Source organism: Quercus robur, chromosome 2 (assembly GCF_932294415.1).
Source record: "Quercus robur chromosome 2, dhQueRobu3.1, whole genome shotgun sequence".
Classification (NCBI taxonomy): domain Eukaryota; kingdom Viridiplantae; phylum Streptophyta; class Magnoliopsida; order Fagales; family Fagaceae; genus Quercus; species Quercus robur.
The window spans coordinates 46,481,305-46,504,544 of record NC_065535.1 but is presented as its reverse complement, the minus strand read 5'-3'; the positions used below and the strand labels follow the sequence as shown (position 1 = coordinate 46,504,544).

At 37.3% G+C, this 23,240-nt stretch overlaps 1 protein-coding gene across 4 annotated transcripts in view; it reads left to right on the top strand.

Moving 5' to 3' along the window:
- LOC126713785 (uncharacterized) overlaps positions 1-22,181 on the top strand; it is a 31,501-nt gene extending 9,320 nt beyond the window's left edge. Inside the window, exons 2-7 of one of the 4 annotated variants that reach the window (XM_050413652.1) lie at positions 360-1,717; positions 13,305-13,365; positions 13,498-13,616; positions 19,787-19,877; positions 20,580-20,627; positions 22,001-22,181. In XM_050413652.1, coding sequence (XP_050269609.1) covers positions 513-1,717; positions 13,305-13,365; positions 13,498-13,616; positions 19,787-19,877; positions 20,580-20,627; positions 22,001-22,009 — 1,533 coding nt within the window. In that variant the 5' untranslated portion in view covers positions 360-512 and the 3' untranslated portion in view covers positions 22,010-22,181. Of the gene's footprint in view, positions 1-359; positions 1,718-13,304; positions 13,366-13,497; positions 13,617-18,241; positions 18,475-19,786; positions 19,878-20,579; positions 20,628-21,445; positions 21,731-22,000 lie in introns of those variants that run through there. The other 3 variants (XM_050413651.1, XM_050413650.1, XM_050413653.1) reach the window with 3 other exon arrangements.
- The last annotated feature ends 1,059 nt before the right edge of the window (positions 22,182-23,240 follow it).

The following is a 23,240-nucleotide window of genomic DNA, read 5'->3' as shown; positions in this document are numbered from 1 at the left end:
ATTGCTTTCAAATGTTAGTAAATAAAAGCTATACTTTCCCAAATTACCCATTTTGTTTGGTGTTTTATTCTATTCTACTCAGATAGTAAAAACTAGTTAGAGAAGTTGTATAAATTTGCATAGCAATTTTGGAAAGTGGAAATCGATCATGGGACATCCCATAAAGGAAAGTGGAGAGACAAATAAATTGGGATGGAGCACAATATATTGAAGTTTTTATTTCTTATGTAATTTGTATGATTTAAACAAATAATTTACTAGGAGGCCACAATTTTTTGCTCTCATTTGCTCTATCTCTTTGAACTCATATTCTTTTTTCCTTTTCTTGCTTTTATTTTATTTTTTGGAATAATGGCCAGGAAGATTGATGCAATAAATGGAGGATATTTTGTGGCTGCTTCCTATGTTAGATGCAATTTTCATTTTGAAATATAGAACGCGTATATCATTGTCTTCATTTGGGAGTTGGAAAGAAACAGACGCCAGATATTAAAAAAATTGTCTTAGGTGAAATGTTGATGGAGAGTTCTCTTGCCAGCTCAATTGAAGCTGCTCGTTTTTTTGTATCTGATTGTGGGAAAGAAGATATCTTATGTGGTTGGATGCCTGGCACTGAAACTTGGCAGATGTGTTCGAATTGTGATAATCGCTCTCATGGTCAGTGCCGAAAAGCTGAATCAGTGATAGAGGAAAAAGAGAATGCTGATAGTCCAAGTTCCTTAAATTTTCCAAGAAGTTATGCGCAGCCATCAACTGTTAGTACAATGTCTGAAAGTTATGCACCAAATTTTGTATATAGGCGAAGGAAGCTACGTGGAAATTCCATCAACATGCTTTCACCTCAGGCTGCAGCAAACACAAAGAGAAGTGCCGATTGCCTTTCGGTCATAAGTTCTGATGCACCTTCCATGGCAGCCAAGGAGCAACATGTGGGTTCTCAAGTTGAGCATGAAAGTCGGACTGTTGCATCACCCCTCATGGTGCCTCTTTTATGCAATAAAGAGTCCCATGTTTTAAAGTCAGAATTTATCAATGGCTGTTCAGTTGGTGAAGGGCATGTTTCTGATGCAGCACTCAAAAATACCATGCAAAAGATTTTAGAGGTTGACAGTGTGAATGACAGTTGCTCATCATCAAAATCAAATTTGGAACTTGTTTCAGCTTCCATGACAACTGAAGTGGATGACACTGGTGAGTGCTCCTCATCGAGTGTAATGGTGACGGAGGTCAAGGGGGGGCAACTTTCAGAAAATGATAGATGCATTTCTATACTCAGAAGCCAGGGACTGGTTAGAAGAGTTTTGCCTACCAAGTCTTGTGATTCTGCTGAAGATGCTGGTACTAGTAGTGGAGGCAGCTGTTCCCAGTCATGCAAGATTTGTGGCCATTCAGAATCTACACTGAACATGCTTATCTGTGATCTTTGTGAAGAGGCATTTCATGTGTCTTGCTTCAATCCGCGTATGAAGAAAATACCGACTGATGAATGGTTTTGTTATTCTTGTTTGAAAAAGAAGCGTAAGATTCTAAAGGAAGTAGATACCAGAAAATCACCAAGCATTGCTAGTGAAATGGGCAGATGTAGACATGCATCAGCTAAAGGTGAATCAAATCCAATTATGTTGATGTTAAGAGACACTGAACCATACAAAACAGGTGTCCGGGCTGGTAAAGGTTTTCAAGCAGAAGTTCCTGACTGGTCAGGTGCAATAATTGAGTATGTTCTTTCACTAATCTTCAAATCTCAACTTTTTGAAGCAAATAGCTTTGTAGAAAAAGTTTACTTCGTTGAGCATATATTCCATTTCATTATGGAATCTTTTATTTCATATTCCATTTATGCTGTGCTCATACTCTATCATATACTTTTCATTTTTGTTAGACAATTTCAACAGTAGAATAAGGCAAGATGATTCCTGATTTGATGTATGATGAATATGTTACAGAATATTGATAGGTTATATAACTTATCAAAAAAAAAAAAAGAATATTGATAGGTTATATAGGTTACAAAAGAACTATTTTTGTGAGGGAGCCTTTAAGGATAAAATTTATCCTGAGAGCAAGGATGCATCTGTGTTCTCTTTGTTGAGTTCTAAAGGGGAGGAGGGGCCTTGTAATTGGAATTTGAGATTCATTTGTGATTTTCATGATTGGGAATTGGAGTTGTTGGACTCTAATGGATTTGTTGTATTCAAAATTTACTTTTGTTGGGGCAGCTTATTGTATGAGATGGGTTTTAAACGGTAATGGTAAGTTCAGTCTCCACTCTTATTATGAATGTTTATGAGGTGCTAGTAGAGAACCCAATTCTCATGGAAGAGTATTTTGGTTAGGAAAGTGCCTAACAAAGTGTCTTTTCAATTGCCATGATATTTGACTTGCACCAAGTTCCTCCTTTTTAGTCACCATTCAGTCTTTTAGTCTTAGGTTATGGTTGTGGATAAAGTTGAGTATGGTTTACTACCTCTAGTAGAAAGTACTTATCCTTGGAGGTAAGAGTTTTATGTTGAGCTCCCCCCTACCCCACAACATCCCTCCTCTTGCTTTCTTTTGGTAAGCAAATAGTTCCAAAGTTGCATTCTTTGTTTGGACTGCAGCTTTGGGGACTTTTTTTTTGGATAAATAATAAAATTCATTGTTAGAAAAACAAGTACAAGAAAAACTAAAGCACACAAGACGTGTACTAAGGGAAGCAAGGGACAAACAAAATTAAGAATTTAAGAAGTATAAAAACTACATCTATCGAGCAAATCAGATAAGGAATTGAAAGAGAGAACACCCAACTCATTTGTCCAACCAAACAAAGTCTGGAAGAAAGAAGTCTTCCCTTAGGTTCCACCTTTAAAGCAAAGGCTGTGTGGAATGGTGTGTTGGAAAATATGGAAAGGTGTTTGGCTGGCTGGAAGAGAATGTATTTGTCTAATGAGGGGGGGGGGGGGGGGGGTGATATCACGCTAATTAAAAGCATGTTGTCTAGCTTGCCCACTTACTATTTGCCTTTTTTTCCTATCCCTTTTGAGTGTGGTTAAATGTATGGAGAAATTACAAAAAGATTTTCTGTTGGAAGGGTTGGGATATGAATTCAAGTTTCACCTGGTGAGGTGGAGGAATGTGTGTGAGCCATTTCAAAATGGGGAATTAGGCTTTCGAAACTTGGTTTTCTTTAATCAAGCGTTGTTGGGGAAATGGTTGTGGCAGTATGCTTTGGAGAGGGAGGCGCTGTGGAGAAGGGTTATTGACAATAAGTATGGAAGTATGTGTTGGGGGGGGGGGGGGGGTTGGTTGGTGTTCAAATAGGGTAAAAGGGCCTTATGGGGTTTGCCTTTGAAGAGCATAAGGAAGGGGTGGGATTCTTTTCATTGCAACGTTAACTTTAAGGTGGAGGACCTCCTTTAAAGGAAATTTTCCTTGAGTTGTATGGCATTGCTTGATATAGGGAAGGGAAGCATCAGTGGCAGATCAAATTTCTTTCTTAGGAGATAGCTACCATTGGAATATAACCTTCATTCGATTGGTTCAAGACTGAGAATTAGAGTCAGTTGCCTCCTTCGTGGATTTATTGTATTCCAGAGTATGGAAAGGGGAAGGGGTGGATGGGATGTGGTGGAAACCTGCTTCTCGGGGGATTTTTGATGTTAGATCTTCTTATAAAGTTTTCCATTCCCCTTCCCAATTGTCGTTCCCTTGGAAGACTGTGTGGAGTTCCAAAGTGCCTTCAAAGATTAACTTCTTTGTGTGGACAGCGGCGTTGGGTAGAATTTTGACCAATGACAATTTGAGGAAACTCGTGTTGTTATTGACTGGTGCTGTATGTGTAACAGGGCAGGGGAGAATACTAATCATCTACTCTTGCATTGCCTAATAGCCAGAGAATTGTAGAGTATGGTGTTTACGCTTTTCGGGGTATTTTGGGCTATGCCCAAGGATGTAGTGGAGCTTCTAGCTAGCTGGTTGGGCAAGTTTAGTAAACATAGAAATGGGGTGATTTGGAACATGGTCTCTCACTGTTTGATGTGTATGTGGAGTATTTGGGGACTATGTTGACTATTGATAATTTACGTTTGAGGAAAGTGTGGATTCAAGATTGATGTTATATATCAGTAGATCATCTTTTATTACATTATCCTATTGCTTTTAGGCTATGGTCTATGGTGTTCACCTTGTTTGGTATCTACTAGGTAATGGCAAAGACTCTGGCATGTTGGCATGGTAAGTTTGGTTGGCATCGTAATGGAGTTATTTGGATGGCTGTCATCCCTCATTGTTTGATGTGGTGCATTTGGTGTGAGAGAAATAACTGGTGTTTTGAAGACTCTGAAACACAATTAAAGCTTTTCTTCTTTAAAACACTATCGGAATGGATGTCTATCATTGAAGTCTTTCTATTTCTTTGGTTTTTGATGTGATGGATGCTTGTAATTTGTGTTTTTGATTGTTTTGATCCCCAATTGTATACTTCCTATATACTTGGGTGACCCTTTTTATTTTTTTGATAAATAATGGAATTGTATTAAAAGAGAAAAACCAGGTACACCAGGGGTGTACATGAAAAACAGTACATCAAACACTTAAAATACAAAGATCAAGCATTTCTAAAAACTTAGAACAAGGAAAAAGATTAAAAGACGAACTCCACTCTAGCAAGGTATGAAAAAGGAGAGATTTAAGATCCAAAATAGCCTGTTCCTTCCCTTCAAAACATCTTGAGTTCCGTTCTTGCCAAATTCACCATAGGACACAATGAGGGACGACCCTCCATAAATCAATGCTTTGATGCCCACCAAAGGAACCTTGCCAACTCGAAAATAAATCAATAACACTATTCGGCATAACCCAAAGGAGACCAAAAAGGGTCCACACCATAGACCACAACTCATAGGCAATAGGACAATGAAGAAGAAGATGATTCATCGATTACCCACTCTTTTACACATACAGCACCAATCTATAACTGCAACACCCTTATACCATTAGTTCTCAAGAGTCAAATCTTACCTAAAGTGGCGGTCAAAGAGAAGAAAGCAACCCTAGGAGGGATCTTTGAATGCCACACAAATTTCCAAGGGAAAGAAGTTACAAGAGTAGAGGAAAGGGAGAGATAGAACTCACTCACTTTAAAATTTTTATTCCCTACTAGTTTCCAATATAGTTTGTCCTGACCTTCACCATTAACAGGCCTAGAATTGATAAGATCTAGAAAGGTGTAGAAGTGTTTCATTTCCCAATCTTGGGGAGTCCTAGAAAATTGAAGATCCCAATAATATTTACATTACTTATCAAAAAAAAAAAGTTTCATTAAAAGAGTGCAAAAGGGGAAACCTAAGAACACAATCAGTATACAAGTTTTACACCCACATCAGTCTATGAAAAGTATAACAATCTTCCGCTCCACTAGTAGTCTCTCATATCCTTTAGAGCTTTGAGCATTTCTTTTTCGACATACACCACATAAGACATGGTGTAATTGCTTTCTAAATCTTTATATTCTGATGCTGACCAGACTGTCCTTTCCAATATGCAAATATATCAACAACACATCTAGGCAGGACCTGCTGAACCCCGAAAAGACAAAAAACCATAACCCACATCGACCCAGCAACAGCACAAGGAAAAAGCAAATGATTAGTAGTTTTCTGATTCTTCTTACACATGCGTGTCCTTTTGGGTGGGGAATGGTGATAGAATCAAGTTGTAGCATGATGTTTGGTGTGGAGATCAGTCATTGAAGGTAATATGATTACAACGTAGAAGTATGCTTTTACTGAATTCTCTGATTACATTTGGAAAAGTCACAATAACTTGTGTCTGGAATCTTAAATTCCTTAGGGGCTTTCATGATTGGGAGCTAGGTGTGAATGACTTTATAGATTTAGTTTACTCTAGACAGATATCAAAAGGAATTGAAGAATGTTTATTCTAGAATCCTGATGGGAAAAGGAAGTTCACTTTTCAATCCTATTACGCATGCTTGATACATTTGCCTACTACAACTATGTTCCCTTGTTTGAGGTACTAAGGTACCACTTAAGGTGGCTTTCTTTGTATGGATGGTAGCCTTTTACTCCATACTAACCATGAAATAACCTTATCAAAAGGAAACTGGTGGTCATTAACGTGCAAGTGCAGTTGTGACAGTAGAACACCTGTTACTGCATTGTCAGATAGCTCAGGAGTCAGGAGCTATGATCTTTTGCACTCATAACTTTTGGACTAATTTGGGTGATGCAAAAGAGGTGATAGACTTGTTTGTGTGGAGAGGAGCATTTGGCCGGCAATGAATAGTGTTTGGATTATATATATAGAGAGAACTTGAGCAATTTATGTAGGAAATTAAAAGTCGTTTTTATTTTTTATTTTTAATCCTTGTTTGAATATTGTACTACAATTTTTTTTTGGGGGGGGGGGGGGGGGGATGTCATGTAGTTCCATGGTTAATTTTTGGATCATATGAGTGTTCGTTTGTAACTTGTAAATCTTTGAGGAAGCTCTCATTTTGAGCTTACCTCTTTTTAAAAAGTAGAAGAAAGAAAGTGGCTTTTCAATTGTTATGGTATTTGACTTACACAAGCCTCCTTTTTGGCAGCAGTTTAATCTTCGGTTTAAGGATATGGTGGTGGATAAAGTTTAGTATGGTCTACTGCCAATAGTAGAAAGTACATATTGTTGGAGGTAGAGTTTTTTGTTGAGTTTTCCCCCCCCTTCCTTTCTTTATTTCTTTTGATAAGTAAAAAGTTCCATTAAAAGAGTGCAAAAGGGGCATAGCCCAATACACGATTGGTATATAAGTTTTACACTAAGTTTTACACCCACATCAGTCAATTAAATTGAAATTGTTGAAAAATGATTTGAAAAAATGGAATGTGGAGTTTTTTGGAAATGTAGAAGAACAAGGAAAACAGTTGTGGAAGGATCTTAGTGAATTTGAGACTATTGAGGAAAATCATGGTCTAACGGAGGAGAAGTTGGATTTGGAAAGAATCTGGGGTGAGCTAGAAAAGCTTCTCTTCTAGAAAAAATTTGTTGGAGGCAAAAATCTAGAGTTCTTTATATTAGAGAAGGAGATAGAAATACTAAATTCTTCCATCGTATAGCCAATTCTCACTGGAGATTTGACTCCATAGATAGGCTTAAGGTGGATGGAGAACTTTCTTCGAATCCGGAGGACATAGCAGAGTGTATTTGTTGCTTCTATAGGCAGCTCTATTATGAAAATGTGGTTGATAGACCTGTTCTTGATGACGTGGAATTCTCTAGAATTTATGAGGAAGATGCTCTTTGGTTATATAGGCCGTTTAATGGTGATAAGACTCCTGGCCCGGATGGTTTTTTCATGGATTTTTTCCAATCTTGTTGGAGTGTTTTGAAGAAAGAGATTATGGAAGTTTTTCAGAACTTTCATACTTAAGCTGTGTTCGAGAAGAGTCTTAATACTGCATTTCTTGCCCTTATTCATAAAAAAGTAGGTGCTGTGGAGATCAAGGATTTTCGGCCAATCAATTTAGTTGGTGGGATTTACAAGATTATTTCGAAGGTGTTGGCTAATCGGTTTTGAAGGGTGGCACATGGGCTTATTTCAAATTCACATAATGCATTTGTGAAAGGTAGACAAATTTTGGATTCCGTGTTAATTGCTTCTGAATGTATTGATAGTAGTTTGAAGACAGGGATTGCAGGGGTGTTGTGTAAGTTCAATGTGGAGAAGGCATATGATCATGTGAATTGGGGTTTTCTAATGTAGATGTTGTAGCGTTGTGGGTTTTCAGAAAAATGGAGAAAATGGATTATGTGTTGCATTTCTCCTGTTAAATTTTCCATTTTGATTAATGGGAGTTCTTTGGATTTTTTTGGAAGCTCCAGGGGGCTATCTCCGTTGTTCTTTGATATTGTTACGGAGGCTTGGAGCCGTATGTTGGATATGGCTGTAGTTGCTAGACAGTTTTCAGGCTTCTGTGTAGGTTTTAGACCTAGTAATTCGATGATGGTGTCTCATCTTTTATTTGTTGATGACACTCTTATATTCTGTGTTGTTGACCCTAATCAATTAGTTACTTTGAGGGAGATTCTAACTAGATTTAAGGAGGTTTTAGGGTTAAGGATTAATTTGGGGAAATCAAAGTTGGTAACAATTGGAGAGGTACATAATCTGGATGTGTTGGTGGGGCTGTTGGGTTGTAGGCTTCTTCCCTTCCTTTGAAATATTTGGGACTTCCTTTGGGCGCTAAATTCAAGGAGTTGTCAATCTAGAATCCTATATTAGAGAAGATGGAACAAAGACTAGTAGGTTAGAAGAGGCTTTATTTATCTAAGGGGGTAAGGTTACTCTTATTAAAAGTTCCCTCTCCTCCTTACCTACTTATTTCCTTTCCATCCTTCCTATACCTAGGAAGGTTGCCAATTGCATGGAGAAATTGCAGAGATATTTTCTTTGGAGTGTTATTAGTGGTGATTCTAAATTACACTTGGTGAAATGGGCTAAGGTTTGTTAGCCAATGCAGGTTGGGGGGCTAGGTATTAGACGATTGAGGAGTTTTAACTCTGCCTTGTTGGGCAAGTGGTTGTGGAGGTATGGTTTAGAGACAAATGCGTTATGGAGGAGGGTTATAGAGGTGAAATATGGGAATGTTTGGGATGGTTGGTGCATGAAAAATGTGACAAGTGCGTATGGTGTTAGCCTTTAGAGGTTTATTAGAAGTGGCTGGTTGAACTTCTCTAAACTACTCTAAACTTCTACAGTATGATGTGGGTGATGGTACTAGAGTGAAGTTTTGGAAGCATGTGTGGTGTGGGGATTGTACCCTCAAAGAGGTTTTTCCAAAACTTTATTGTCTGGGTAGGGCAAGGGACTCTTTAGTGGCGGAGGTTATGTATTGGTCTGGTGGGAGGATTCATTAGAATTTTCATTTTCGTCGTTCACCGTAGGATTGGGAGGAAGACTCTTTTGATTGGTTTATGGGCATTGTTTACTCTTCGAAAGTGCGGGGGGTTGGCACTATAACAAGGTTTGTTAGACGCCAGCAAGGAGTAGAGGTTTTGAGGTTAAAGGTTTTTATCTCTCTTTCTACCCTCCTACTCTTTCTTTCCCTTGGAGGTTGGTGTGGCAATCGAAGGTAGGCCCAAGGGTGGCTTTCTTTTCATGGTCAACTTCTTTAGGTAAAATTCTTACAATTGATAACTTTTGCAAAAGGCGTATTATTGTTCTTGATTGGTGTTACATGTGTAAGAGGTGTGGAGAGTTAGTGGATCATCTTCTGCTTCATTGCCCTATAGCATTTGAGTTGTGGTCTTCGGTGTTTTGTTTGTTTGGACTTCATTGGGTTATGCCACATAAGGTAATTGAGTTGTTTGAGTCTTGGCAAGGTAAATTCGGGAGACATCGGAATATAGATTTTTGGAGACTTGTGCCGCATTGCTTGATGTGGTGTATTTGGAGTGAAAGAAATGCTAGATGCTTTGAGCAATGTGAGCAGTCCTTACTAGAGATTAAGTCATTCTTACATACTCTCCTTGTATGGAGCGTGGCTCTGTCGCATTTTTCTTGTTTTTCCCTTTCTGTTTTACTTGATCATTGTAATTTTGTTTCTTGATTTGTGCCCCTCAGTACATCCATAATGTAATTGGGTTGGCTATTTTTTTCTTAATAAAATTTTTCGTTACCTATCAAAAAAAAAAAAAAAAAAAGTTAGTAAAAGAAAACTTTGTGGTGGTGGCAGCTATTCATGCATATAATGATCTTAGAAACAAAAGCTTTAGCTCCAACAGTGGTCTCTCACATCCTTCAAATTTTTGATAATTTCTTTTTTCCATGTATACCACTTGAGACAAAAGAGGAATTGCTTTTGGAATCTCTATATCCTAATTCCAACCAAACTTACCAAAAAAAATAAGCCAATATATCAACAACACATCTAGGCAGGACCCACTGGACCCTGACTAGACCATAACTCACATCTCTCTGGCAACATCACATTGAAAATGCAAATGATCAGTAGTTTTTTAACTCTTCCTACACAGACAACACCAGTCGACATAGCAATATTGTGTTTCCTTAAATTCTCCATTGTTAAAACTTTCCCTAATGCTCAGTTCATACAAAAAATCCCACTTGCACTGGAACCTCAGGCTTCCAAATAAGGTTTTCTGTTTGAGGTTAAAGGTTTGTAAAAAAAAATTTAACCTTAAACAGTCAGATCGTTGATGACTTGTCCCCACTTTTGTAGATGCAAATGATTGGTAATTTTCCAATTCTTCCTACACATACAACACCACTCAACATAGCAATATTGTGTTTCCTCAAATCCATTGTTAGAATTTTCCTGAATACTCAGTCCATACAAAAATTGCACTTGCACTGGAACCTTAGGCTTTCTAAATGTGCTTCTGAGGGAAAAAAGAAATTTTGTTTGGAGGTTTTTTTTTTTTTTTTTTTTTTTTTTTTTTTTGATAATTAATAAACTCCACTGAAAGAAAAAATATACAAGAGGCCAGAGCACACAGGAAGTGTACTGAGGGTGCATGAGAACAAAGAACTAAGAATTATAAAGACTACATCTATCAAGCAAATCAGACAAAGAATAAAACAGAGTCCCCCAAAGCAGTTGTCCACCAAAACAGTGTCTGGAAAAAAGACATCTTCAAGTCTTGAAGCAACCTCTCAGCATTCAAAGATCCGTGCATTCCTCTCCTTCTAGATACCCCACATCAGACAATGAGGGACCATATACCAAATCTTCCCATTTCTATGTTTCCTAAACTTTCCTGGAAAGCTAGCAAGAAGCTCCAAAACGTCCTTGGGCATTACCCAAGATTACTCGAAAAGAGTTAAAGCTTTGTTAAAAGTTTTAACCTCAAACACTTGGCTCTTTGATGGAATCGTCCCCACATTTGCAAAGTAGTGAGCATTTATAAAAGAGAGAATAGATTCCAACCCAATTTTACACATCTCTAATTAAATTGATATCCCAAGGTAATTACCATTAGAGCAACGCATATGATTTTCCAAGAAGACTCTTTATGTTGAGCTATTTGATATAGTTCCAGAAGAGGCTACTTTATGACTTGATATCTACACCACAAGTGATGCTAGAACTTGATATCTAATTTACCCACTTACTTTCTATCTTTATTTCCTATACCTGCTAGTGTGGCTAACCGAATTGAGAGGGTCCAGCGGAATTTCTTATGGGGCAGCTTTGGAGATGATCCTAAAATTCATTTGGTTAAATGGGTTACTGTATGTGCTCCTATTTCTTCGGGTGGCTTAGGGATAAGGAAGATAAGACTTTTCAATGAAGCTTTACTTGGGAAGTGGCTTTGGAGATTTGGGATTGAGAAAGATGCCCTTTGGAGACAAGTGTTAGAGATGAAATATGGATGTGTGTGGGGGGGGCTGGTGTACCAGATCTGTGAATGGCCCTTATGGTGTTGGTTTATGGAAAAATATCAATCAGGGATGGCCTTCTTTCTCTCGCCATATTCTGTATGATATTGGTGATGGGTCTAGAGTGAAGTTTTGGCAAAACTAGTGGTGTGGAGAGACTTCTCTTGCTGTTAGATATCCTGACTTGTTCAGATTTTGCAGGAATAAGGATGCCAGTGTGGCTGAGCTTATGAAGTCCGCCAATGGTGTCCTCTTTTGGGATGTGAGATTCTTTAGGGGGGTGCATGATTAGGATCTAGAGGCTATATCAGACTTCATGGGAACCATTTATGCTTCTCCTTTAAGGGGGCTAGGTGAGGATAAAATGTGTTGGATTCCTAGCAAACATAAGGGTTTCAGGGTAAGTGATTATTATAAAATTTTAGTTGGCAACACTTTCCTTGGAAAAATATTTGGAAGTAGAAGATTCCCTCCAGAGTAGCTTTCTTTGTTTGGACTGCTGCCTTAGGGAAATGCTTGGCGATTGATAATTTACGAAAGAGGAAGGTGTGGATTTTGGATTGGTGCTACATGTGTAAGAGTAATGGTGAATCGGTTGACCATCTATTCCTTCATTGTCCTTTTGCTATGGATCTATGTTCGATGGTTTTGGGTCTATTTGGAGTAACTTGGGTTATGCCGCACACAGTTTTGGGGCTGTTAGAGTGTTGGCAAGGCAGCTTTGGTCGTCATCGAAAGGGTTATATTTGGTTCATCATTCCTCATTGCTTAATGTGGTGTCTTTGGAGGAAGAGAAATAGTAGATGTTTTGAAGATATTGAGAGTTCTATTCCGGACCTCAAGCTACTCTTTTTTAGAACTTTAAGGGATTGGTTGTTTGCTTTGCAATATCAATCATTCCCTTCTTTTGTTGATTTCCTAGACTCTTGCAATTTTTGTATTTGATTTCTTTTCCCTTGTTCACTCCCTGTGTACTAGGGTATTCCTTTTTTATATCAATATAATCTTATTACTTATCCAAAAAAAAAAAAAAAAAAAATCCTCACCCCACTTAAAATCCAATTTACCTACAAAATGTTAATGTACCCCAGGTCCCCAACCTCTTCTTATGCTCTTCCATTAATTCACACCATGTCCGATTCATTAATATCTAAACACCATCCTCAACTGCTACCATATTTTGTCTCTACCACCTTTCTCAAAAGTGTCCATCTCTACCATATTCTGAATTTGAGTAAAATTCTTAGCAAAATGGATCTGACATTTTCTGGTTTTTCCTCTTTTGGAAATTGAGTGTAACCTTTACTTCTTTCCTTCTCCCTCATATGCAATAAGAGCTTTGCTTTAATTGGGAGCTTCTCCAACTCATTCAAGCTTGTCATGTATATGCCCTACCTGGACAATCTGAAGCAGATTGGGAAAAGTGTAAGATCCTTGCTATTAATTGGGGAATTGAGGAGGTGATTAAGGCTGGGTTTTAAGTTTTGACCAATTCTTTGTAGATAATGACTGTTGGGTTTGCTCTTGACTAACAAAATGGTTTTGATTTTAGGAGAACGTATTATCCAAGCTTGGGTAATTTAAGTAGCGGTCAATGCTGAGGTGGATGAACTAGTAAACCTAAGTAGCTAATAGAAGGGGAGTACCTTCTGCAGGGGTTCAGCAGTGCTTTTTAGTTTTCTGTATGTCTCTTTGATGTATAGCATTTGCAATTTTTTTTGCTTGGTTGAGGACACCTTTCCTCAATTCCGTTCAAAAATTGGATCTAAATAATTTTTTTTTTCTTTTCCTCATGCTCAAGTTAAAATATTTGAAAGAATAAAGAGGGAAGATATTGTTGTCATCTGTCTTTGCCTTGTTGATCTGTATTTCTATTTCTTTTTCTTTTTTATTCATATCTTCTTGTAATTTTGATTTGATGCAGTGATGTCAATGCCATCAGTGAACCAGTGGAATTGGATCCTTCGGAGTGTGTCACTTCTCATGTAAAGTCAATTGCTCAGTTACCATATATTTAGTATTTCCTTCTGGTTCTCAAATGAAGTGAAGCATATTTCCTTTTTTCCCCCTTATTATTATTATTGTTATTTTTACTTGGGCTTTTTCCCCTTTTGTAGTTGTGGAACTTCTGCAAGCCTTATACACTTAACTCCATAGGTAATTGGCTTCAGTGTCGAGAGGTTATAGACGGCATAGGAGAAGGTGTCAATGGAACTATATGTGGAAAGTGGCGCAGGTAAACCAAATAACAAACTTCTTTCAGAGTGACTCCATTGATAGTGTCATTTTTTTTTGTGTTAATAGTATTTGATGAGCGTCTGGAATTTGTGATTTTAATACATTATCTTTTAGTTGGAAGCTTTTTGTAGGGAAATCTACCAATAATTAAATAGTATCAAAATTAGTTTTATGGATTTCAACACAAACACGAATGAATGTGATATTTTGTCTCTGTTTTGCCCATGAAATTGATCTATAATGCTCATAAGTTAGTTCAAGAAGTTACTCATGAATAACACCTTCTGTGTAACTTTTCTTTTTTAAAATTGGAAAAATCTCAAGCCTTTTTATTTTGGGCGGGGGGAGTAATGCGTGACTACTTCAAATCTATCAGCTTTTTTGATGATGCAGAACCTCACCAAAGCAGGGCCTTTTGGACAACTACTTCAAATCTATCAGTACATCACTTATTAAACAAATAGTTAATTTGATATATAAACGTACATGTGAACTGATTCAACTCCCTTCAGGACCATTGAGGAATAAATGAAATGACCTTACATACAGTTTGTATGGAAAACAGGAAGTTTGATGCTTTAGTTCTGATTTGTCTGGCACATAATACTTTCTTTTTTTGATAAGTAAAAATATATATTAAAGGAGAAAATTAATTCATGTTCACAATGATAAACACACAAAATATCTTTAAGAATTACAAAGAATCATACAGAAAAATCAAGTGAGTCTTGAAACTCAACAATAGAAGTACAATGAGTAAAACCCCATGCCTAAGACCAATCAAACAAGGTTCAGGAATAAGGACTTCAGTGACTATCCTCAAAAGTGCGACTATGATGTTCCTTACATGCTATCCACATCAAACATAATGGAGTAAGATTCCAACCATCCGAAGAGTGCTTCCAAATCAATTCCTTACCCAAAAAAAGATATGCTACTGTTGATGGCAACATCCAATGAGTCCCAAACATATTAAAAATTACTCCACAAGACATATGCAACATCATAATGGAGCAACAACAGTCCACCGTTTCCCACTGTATTGACACATGCAACACCAGCCACCTAAAGGAAAGCCCCTCTTGATAAAGTTGTCATAAATAAGAATCTTACCCCAAGCTGCTGTCCAAACAAAGGACACCTTTTTTGGGCCCTTGACACACCATATACTCTTCCTAGGGAATGAAATACCATAGTACCACAGATAGCCTTGTAATAAGGACGTCAAACTTTCCACTCCCCTACAAGGGGGCTAGGTGAGGATAAAATGTGTTGGATTCCTAGCAAAGTTAAGGGTTTCTTGGTTAGTGATTACTATAGAATTTTGGCTGGCTCCGCCTTCTTTGGATTTCCTTGGAAAAGTATTTGGAAGCAGAAGATTCCCTCTAGAGTTGCTTTCTTTGTTTGGACTGCTGCCTTAGGGAAATGCTTGACGATTGACAATTTACGTAAAAGGAAGATATGGATTTTGGATTGGTGCTACATGTGTAAGAGAAATGGTGAATCGATTGACCATCTATTCCTTCATTGTCCTTTTGCTTCAGATCTTTGGTCTATGGTTTTGGGTCTTTTTGGAGTTTCTTGGGTTATGCCTCACTCTGTTTTGGGGCTGCTGCGATGTTGGCAAGGCAGCTTTGGTCGTCATCGAAATAGTTTTATTTGGTCTATCATTCCTCATTGCTTATTGTGGTGCCTTTGGAGGGAGCGGAATAGTAGATGTTTTGAAGATTCTGAGAGATCTATTCCGGATCTCAAGCTTCTCTTTTTTAGAACTTTAAGAATCGGTTGTTTGCTTTGCAAAATAAATCTTTCCCTTCTTTTATTGTTTTCCTAGACTCTTGCAATTTTTGTATTTGATTTCCTTTCCCTTGTTCACTTCCGGTGCACTTGGGTGTTCCTTTTTTTCAATATATCTTATTACTTATCAAAAAAAAACTTTCCACTCCCCTACAATCACCATCTCAACCTTTCACGCCCTCTTGATAAGGTTGTCATAAGTAAGAATCTTACCCCAAGCTGCTGTCCAAACAAAGGACACCCTTTTTGGGCCCTTGACACACCATATACGCTTCCAAGGGAATGGAATAGCATAGTACCACAGATAGCCTTGTAATAAGAACAGATCATAACTTTCCACTCCCCTACAATCACCATCTCAACCTTTTTTCACCCTCTTGATAAGGTTGTCATAAGTAAGAATCTTACCCCAAGCTGCTATCCAAACAAAGGACACCCTTTATGGGGCCTTGACACACCATATACACTTCCAAGGGAATGGAATAGCATAGTACCACAGATAGCCTTGTAATAAGAACAGACGTCAAACTTTCCACTCCCATGCAATCACCGTCTCAACGTATCACACCCCTCCCACCTAGGCATCCTTTAGTGACTAAGATACCCATGTTGGACAGACATGATGTAGGCGTATAAGGAAATATATCCTGCACATGTAAAAGGTGTCCCTAAGCATAAAAGAGAATATGCCCCCTAATTCATGGTAATTTCCTCATTCTTAATCTTCAATAAATAACTGTAAGCAAGTGTAGTACATCTGTACATGTGACATGGCAGGCCCAAGAAGGGTTTTTGATTGTCATATTTTGCAACATAAAAAGTTAAAAATTAAAAAGATCCACTTTGGAGGTAAGGGAGAGAATTCATCTAATTGTAATAATGTTTAAGCTGAATACCTTGTTGAGTGCCCTTGGGTTAGCCCAATGCTAGGAAAAGAAAGAGATTATGCGCTGCAGAGGGAGTTGGTGGGATGGAGCCTAACCAGCTCCATCCCTTTCTGTTGATAACTATGGAAAAAACCAGGCAACCAATCCATAGATTGATACCAACAGATATGAAAGAAAGGCACTATCATGTATTATGCTATAATTATGATGATAAGTGGGCCTCGGGGCACAGTTATTTGGAGGTGCCCATAATCTTCTGGCTTAGATCAGGCAAAAATCATACTTATGCAACTCCTCTGAATCTGGTGGCTTATATCTCTAGATAGAAATAACTGTCAAGAGAATGATTATTTGTCACAACTTGAAATGGAAGTAAGACGAGGATTTCCATATGGTATATTGACTTTGCTTTGGTGTTGCTAATAGCATGCCTAGGCACTCTTAAAGCTCAAAAAGCGAAGCTCCAGGGTTGAATATCTTTTCTGAAGTGAGGCACATTATGAAGTGTGCAAGTATGCTCTTTTTGTGTCTTTTGGAAAGTACAAATTTTGATGCACTTCTTTTTATTTTTTTGAAAAATATGTCATTAAATTTAGGGCAAAGATTTGCTGCAAACAAGGATGCATCACTTGCTGCATGTTGCTATGTGTCAAGATATTAGAAAGACACCTGTCCCGGACCAATTTAAGAAAACTTCTGTTAAGTTCTTAACCTTAACGTTTCTCTCACTCTCTCTCTCTCTCTCTCTCTCTATCACACGCACGGAAAAAAAAAATTACAAATCCTTTTCTCTCTCTCTCTCTCCTTCCTCCTCCGTTCTTCTCACTTCTCAGATACCCAGCCACAAAACCAAATCAAAATACAAATCCCTTGAGGTTATGTACTCATAATTGTATGATGATGATGAGGATAGCTGTGTATCCATTGAGCTCTTTCCGTTTACTTTCATTCTTGCTATTCGATGAAAACGACAAGTCAATCAGGTACCCACAATTGGTAAATCATCTGTGGCATGTGGTGTTCTTCTGTGTATTTGTTTCATCAAACACCAAATTAACACAGCATCATAAAAGTGCAGGATGAAATAAAGCTTCAACTCTTAGTATTCATATAATTTAGAGATATGGAATTTCTGGGTATCTTAAAAAAATGCAATATTTTTTGTGGTTTTGTACATATTATATGGATTTGGTGCATTTTGCTTTACATAGAATCAAAACTGTTAGATTGAACAATCCAAAAGACAAGTTTTTTGGATTTCAGTCAAAATCATAAAGCAAAATATTCCTTTAGATTAAAGAAAAGTATTTCCAAAAGCTGTCGAAAGGAGATTTTCTTTCTCATGCCATCTAGGTGTCACAGAGTATGTATGATCAAAAAACATAACAGAAGTTTTCTTTAAATTGGTCCGGGACAGGTGTCATTCTACTATCTTGACACATTTAGCAATATGCAGCGAGCGCTGCAACCTGATTGCAGCAAATTCTTACCCTTTTTAACTGTTCTATCTTACAAGAAATGATATGGATCATTGATTTGCTATGCATACACTTTCTTATGGTATGGTATGCTACACACAACATTTCTATTTAAATCAAACAATAAATTTTTTATGATCTTATCTTATCTGATTGTGCATTTCTGGGTTTTTTTATTTTAATTATTATTATTTTTTAAATTTTTTATAAATAAAAATCTGGGTGAGTTTCTCTTAGCTCTCTCTCTCTCTCCTCCTATTCCTCACCCCCCCCCCCCCCCCGGCAGAAGAAAAAGAGCAATTTCTTTCTTTTTCTCAATCTACTGTCTTCATCTATTTAGATTTATTTATTTATCTAAAATTGGGGCTCCTGTTGATGACAAGATCTGAGTCGTTTAAAATGGTTTGGTCATGTGCAAAGGAGACCAATTGATGCGTTGACGTTAACCTTATCCAATGCAGATTTTCAAGTAAGAACCCTGCAAAGGACGGCAATGAGCTCTAGCTCAGCTGGCACTTCCTCCCTTATAAGTTTTAGGTGGAGGTGTCTTACTTTAGTGGCTGACCCTAGAAAAAATGCATATGGTCTTCCTATTCTGAATGCTTCAGTGGCTGCTGTCAATGAGATAAGTGGTGTTGGTGAAGTTGTACGGTGGATTGGTGGTGAGAGAAGTAGTTTGTATGAAACCATAAACAATGATTTTGGAGCTCGTGGTGGTGGTTGGGGGGGGGGGGGGGTGGTGATGTAAAACACATGCTTGGAGGTTTTTAGGTATCATCTTTATTTTAAGTGAGGGTCTGGGCAATGGAAATGAGGCTTAAGATTGCCAGGTGTTCTGTGGAAAGTTTTGAGTGAACAGTTAGGCTTATGAATGCCAATGAATTTTGGGCTTTTGAACCACTTTGAGAACATGTTTATGTTAGAGAGATTGACCATTGTACTGATGTGTAGCAGTAGCAATAGCAGTGAAGAGTTAAGAGGGTTTTTTTCAGTGTGAGAGGTCTTCTGTCTTTGTTGCTCCCCATATCAGTGGGTGAATGTGCATGTCACAGAGAGAGAGAGAGAGAGAGCTGGTTGGAGTGGCAGCTGGTGGTGTTGGCAGACTTCAGCTTGCATGGAGGAACTAGCCCTTTCATGATTGCTTGTGCATGTTTTGGGTTTCACTCAGAATGGTGATATGTCTGTTGAATGAGATGAAGTAGCCTAGTTATTTTGAGTAGCTTTGATTGTGCTGGTAGCTGCTTCCATCTATGTCAGTGACAGATTTGACTGAAGTGTATGCTATATGAAACCAAGGAAGGCCAGCTAATTTTGATAAATCTCAGTATGGATGTTGGAATATTGAAGCAAATATTTTATGGGAAAAGTTTTGCTACATACAAGTATGCAGCAATTGCTGCATACAGGGTTATGTGGCAGCAAAAAGAAAGGGACAAGTGTCTAAGGGTTCCCATATTTTATTTGTGTGAGTTAGGAGTTGGGTTTAATAAATGAAATTTTGAAGTACTATTTTTTTTTTTTTTAAATAAATGTTACTAATATGAATTTCTGCCACACATTTCAATAATTCTGTTACATGGACCTTTAAGATGGAATTAGCCACGTTATCACTGTCAGTAAAATTTTGTACATCCAAAAAAGCCATGAGGAATATTTTAGATGATTGCTTAAATTGGTAATTAAACATTAAGGATGATTAAGCCAGGCCAAGATGCAAGTGGAAAGCCAGTTCATGTAATCAATTCCACTTGGGTAAATCATTCTTATTGAACTTTACTAATGGTTGTAATTATCAGACACTGTAGTGTCTTAGTAAGTTTATGTATCCATTTGTTTCTTGTTAAGCAACAATATAGAATAAACTTTATAGCCTGCATGTCTTTTTGTACTTCCTCTCTGTCTCTCTTCTTTTTCTACCATTTTTCCCAGATCTTTCTCATATAAACAGAAATTCTTTATTGGTTATGTTCAAGATGATTAGCATGTTAAAGTTTATAATGTTGCAGGGCTCCTCTTTCTGAAGTCCAAACTGATGACTGGGAATGCTTTCACTCTTTCCTTTGGGATCCAACTCATGCTGATTGTGCTGTGCCTCAGGTGAAATAACCTTCATTTCTCTGATTTCTCAAGTCTTGTCAATTGTTTGGATTTTTTGCTGTGTATTATAGACACTTTTTGGGGGGAAGAATTATTGTAGGAATTGCAGTCTACTCAAAGTTGTTAGATAGTCTCATTTGACTTGGGAAATTCATAGTCCAAAGGTTGTAACATTAGAATGTTGGGTGGAGACTGTAGTGTCCTAAGATGCAGTAAATGTGCAGGGTGAATATTACATAATTTGAGTAATGACAACCATGTGACATGCTTTTCTAGCTTGAAGCATTGAGAACTTGTTGAAAATCTAACATAAATTGTCAGACATCAGATGAAGTTATAAATATCATTCTTTTCTGGTGATTTTGCTCATGAAAAACCAAATGGACTGATCACTGGAGGTGCCTTTTATGGATGTTATAAAGTATGCACGAACTTTTCATAGATGTTACAGACTAAAAGTGAATGTGGTACTATGTCAAACATTATTTATCTCATGATGTTACCAAATAGCCTTGATTATGGTTTCATGTTTCTGACAGATTGGGTACAAAGAAATAGATCAAAATGTATTTTTGTTGTAAATAATGGGCTATTGCTCTCTTCAGTCATTATGACTTCATTTTGTTTTTTAAATTCTCTTCTTTGTGTTAGTTTTGCTCCATTTTTATTTTAATCAAATCTCATTTTATATATTTGCTTCAGGAGCTAGAAACAGATCATGTTCTAAAGCAATTAAAGTATATTCAGATGGTAAGTCTTAGCACCCTTTTAATTACTGATGTTCATTTTATTGGTCCAAGGAAAATGACTGTACATTAGATTACTTGCAGCTGATTTTTTCCTAATCCTTGACTCTCCTTTTGATTATGTACACCCCTAGTTACATCTTTCAGAATCCATTGACTAGTTGACATTTACTAATTGTCCTAATAACATCAAACAACTAGTTTTTACAAAGTGGTTGGGAAGCAACATCTTTTACTAAATAACATTTCATTTGTGTGAGGAACAGAAAGTACATGCTAACTTTGTTGAACCGAGACGATGCTTTATGATTGCCTTAAAAGATTTCTCTCTCTCTCTCTCTCTCTCTCTCTATATATATATATATATATAATAAAACAACATAACAAGTAACCCAAAACAGTTCTCACTTTCAATCCCATTATGGCCAGCTCCAAGGTCTATGACATCCTTAGCAAACAATGAATCAGTCATGTGACAATGAAGTCCATGGTTCAAGCTTGAAGGTTTTAATTATTATCTATTTTTGTGGTGCTTGTGGGGAGAGCCATGGACAGTGTTTTAAAGAAAACCTTAAAAATGACATTTAACTTCATTTTTGCCAAGTTTTAAATGTAACTTATGATTTGCGTGTTTATCACTAATTCATGAACTTCTATCTGCTTTAGGATTCAAATCTTTAGTGTTTGTTCATATTTTTTGGAAATCTATTTTAAGCTTTCAGTGTTTGTGTGCATGTTTCATTGGAGTTCAGTGTGTGTTTTCTCTTATTTAATGCTGTTTGTGATTATTGTTGGGTTCTTAACATTTCATAATTTATGTAGCTGAGGCCCCAGTTAGCTGCTAAACGGCGAAAATCAGATCGCACAGATTGTAATGTTGATTTGCAAAAACATACAGTTGATGCATCATACATATAGAGTCCATAATATGGTGACAACTTCTTGATGATTTTGTCAAGTGTCCATACCTTTTGCCATCTCTGTACCTTGTACATTCAGGTTATAAAAATCCCATAGATATTTTACATCACAGTTGTCTGGCATTGTAATTGTTAGACAGACGAATCAAAGTATAATATATGTTGAGCGCCTGGCTGTTGTACCTCCTGCTGCTATCTTCATCTGCTTTTACTATTCATTGTTGATTTGGCTGATTCCTAATCCCCACCCTCCCCCTCCCTCTTTTAATTTTCTCAAGGCTGGTTTTTAGTCAAACTACCTTTTGTAATGGCTAAACTTAGAATAAATCATTCCATTTGATAGAATAGTGAAAAACAAATGAGATGGAACATACTTTGGGATCTCAGTGTTAAACGTGTAATGCACAAATGGCTACGAACATGATTTTCAGCTCTTTTGGATCTTTTTTGGCTATAGGAAACTTAAGTTCACCCCAAAGTGGGAGCTTGTGGGTCAAAATTGAGCTCTGTCGACCCTTTGAAGGGGAGGTGGAGCCAAGAGGCCTTTGGCAGCTCTCTTGGATTATGTTCGGGAAATTTGTAAATTACATGGGACTGGGAGGATCAAGTTATATCGATGAATGTTACATTATGTCTAATGTATGCAACCATTATTTATCCAATGATTCCAGTTCTCATTTAATATGCTGAACCTGGTTGATAAATTTGGAAACCTCGTTGGGTCCTGTTTTTTTAATTGGTGAATGCAACTTCTCCACCCGTACAGAGAACCTGTGAATTCACCGTCTACCACTTGAAGGTGGTATATGGTGTTTTTGCTACATGAACATCACAATAACAATGTGTGGGTCTCATAGAAGTATGTATTATGGAGTTTGCCAATCCAAAAAATAGTTGTCTTGATGGTTTGGCCAAACCGCACTATTATCATCAACAATGAGAACCATGTGGTCAAGCCCCAGAAAGGCTCTTTGTATCAAGACAACAAGCAGGTGTATCATCCTTGGTGATAATTCTAGAATGAAAGTAATGGCCTTTGGGATCTAGCAAACGAGCAAACCTCAAAGCATGCCTTATGGTCCATTTGGATTAAGAGGAGAGGGAGGGGGAGTAAAGTAGAGTAGAGTAAAGTAAATTTGGACCAAAACTAATCTATTTTTAGCCAATCCAAACATGCCTTTAGTGTTGATTTTCATCTCAAACATGTGACTGGCTGCTTTGAGAAACATGGTAACAAAAGGACTGAGTTTTACCAACATATAGGGATGGAATGGAACATAAAAAAGGCTACTCTTATTAATTGAATCAGAAGTATTGGTCTTCTTTCGAAGATAACTTTGAGCAATATATCTCTTGCATCACCCAAAGTGTACAGGTCCAGATCTAAAATAAGCTTTTTATTACATAACAAATAATGGGTCCTCTTGAAACTTCATCATTATCATCAATCTCATCATCACGGGTATGCCTTGGTTCTTCCAATTTGAGACTTTTGGTAATGGGTTCAAGGAATGCATGGTTGTGGTTGTGGTTGAGACACACAACAACAAGACTCTTAGAAATTTTAAATTCTGTGATGGATGCTTAATTGCTTAAAGAAAGATGGATGAATTCAAAGAGGAAATTCAAATTGTTGAAGAAAGCGTTATAGGCCAGAGTTTTGTGGATTCTTGAAGGACAAGCTTAAAAAAAGCTTA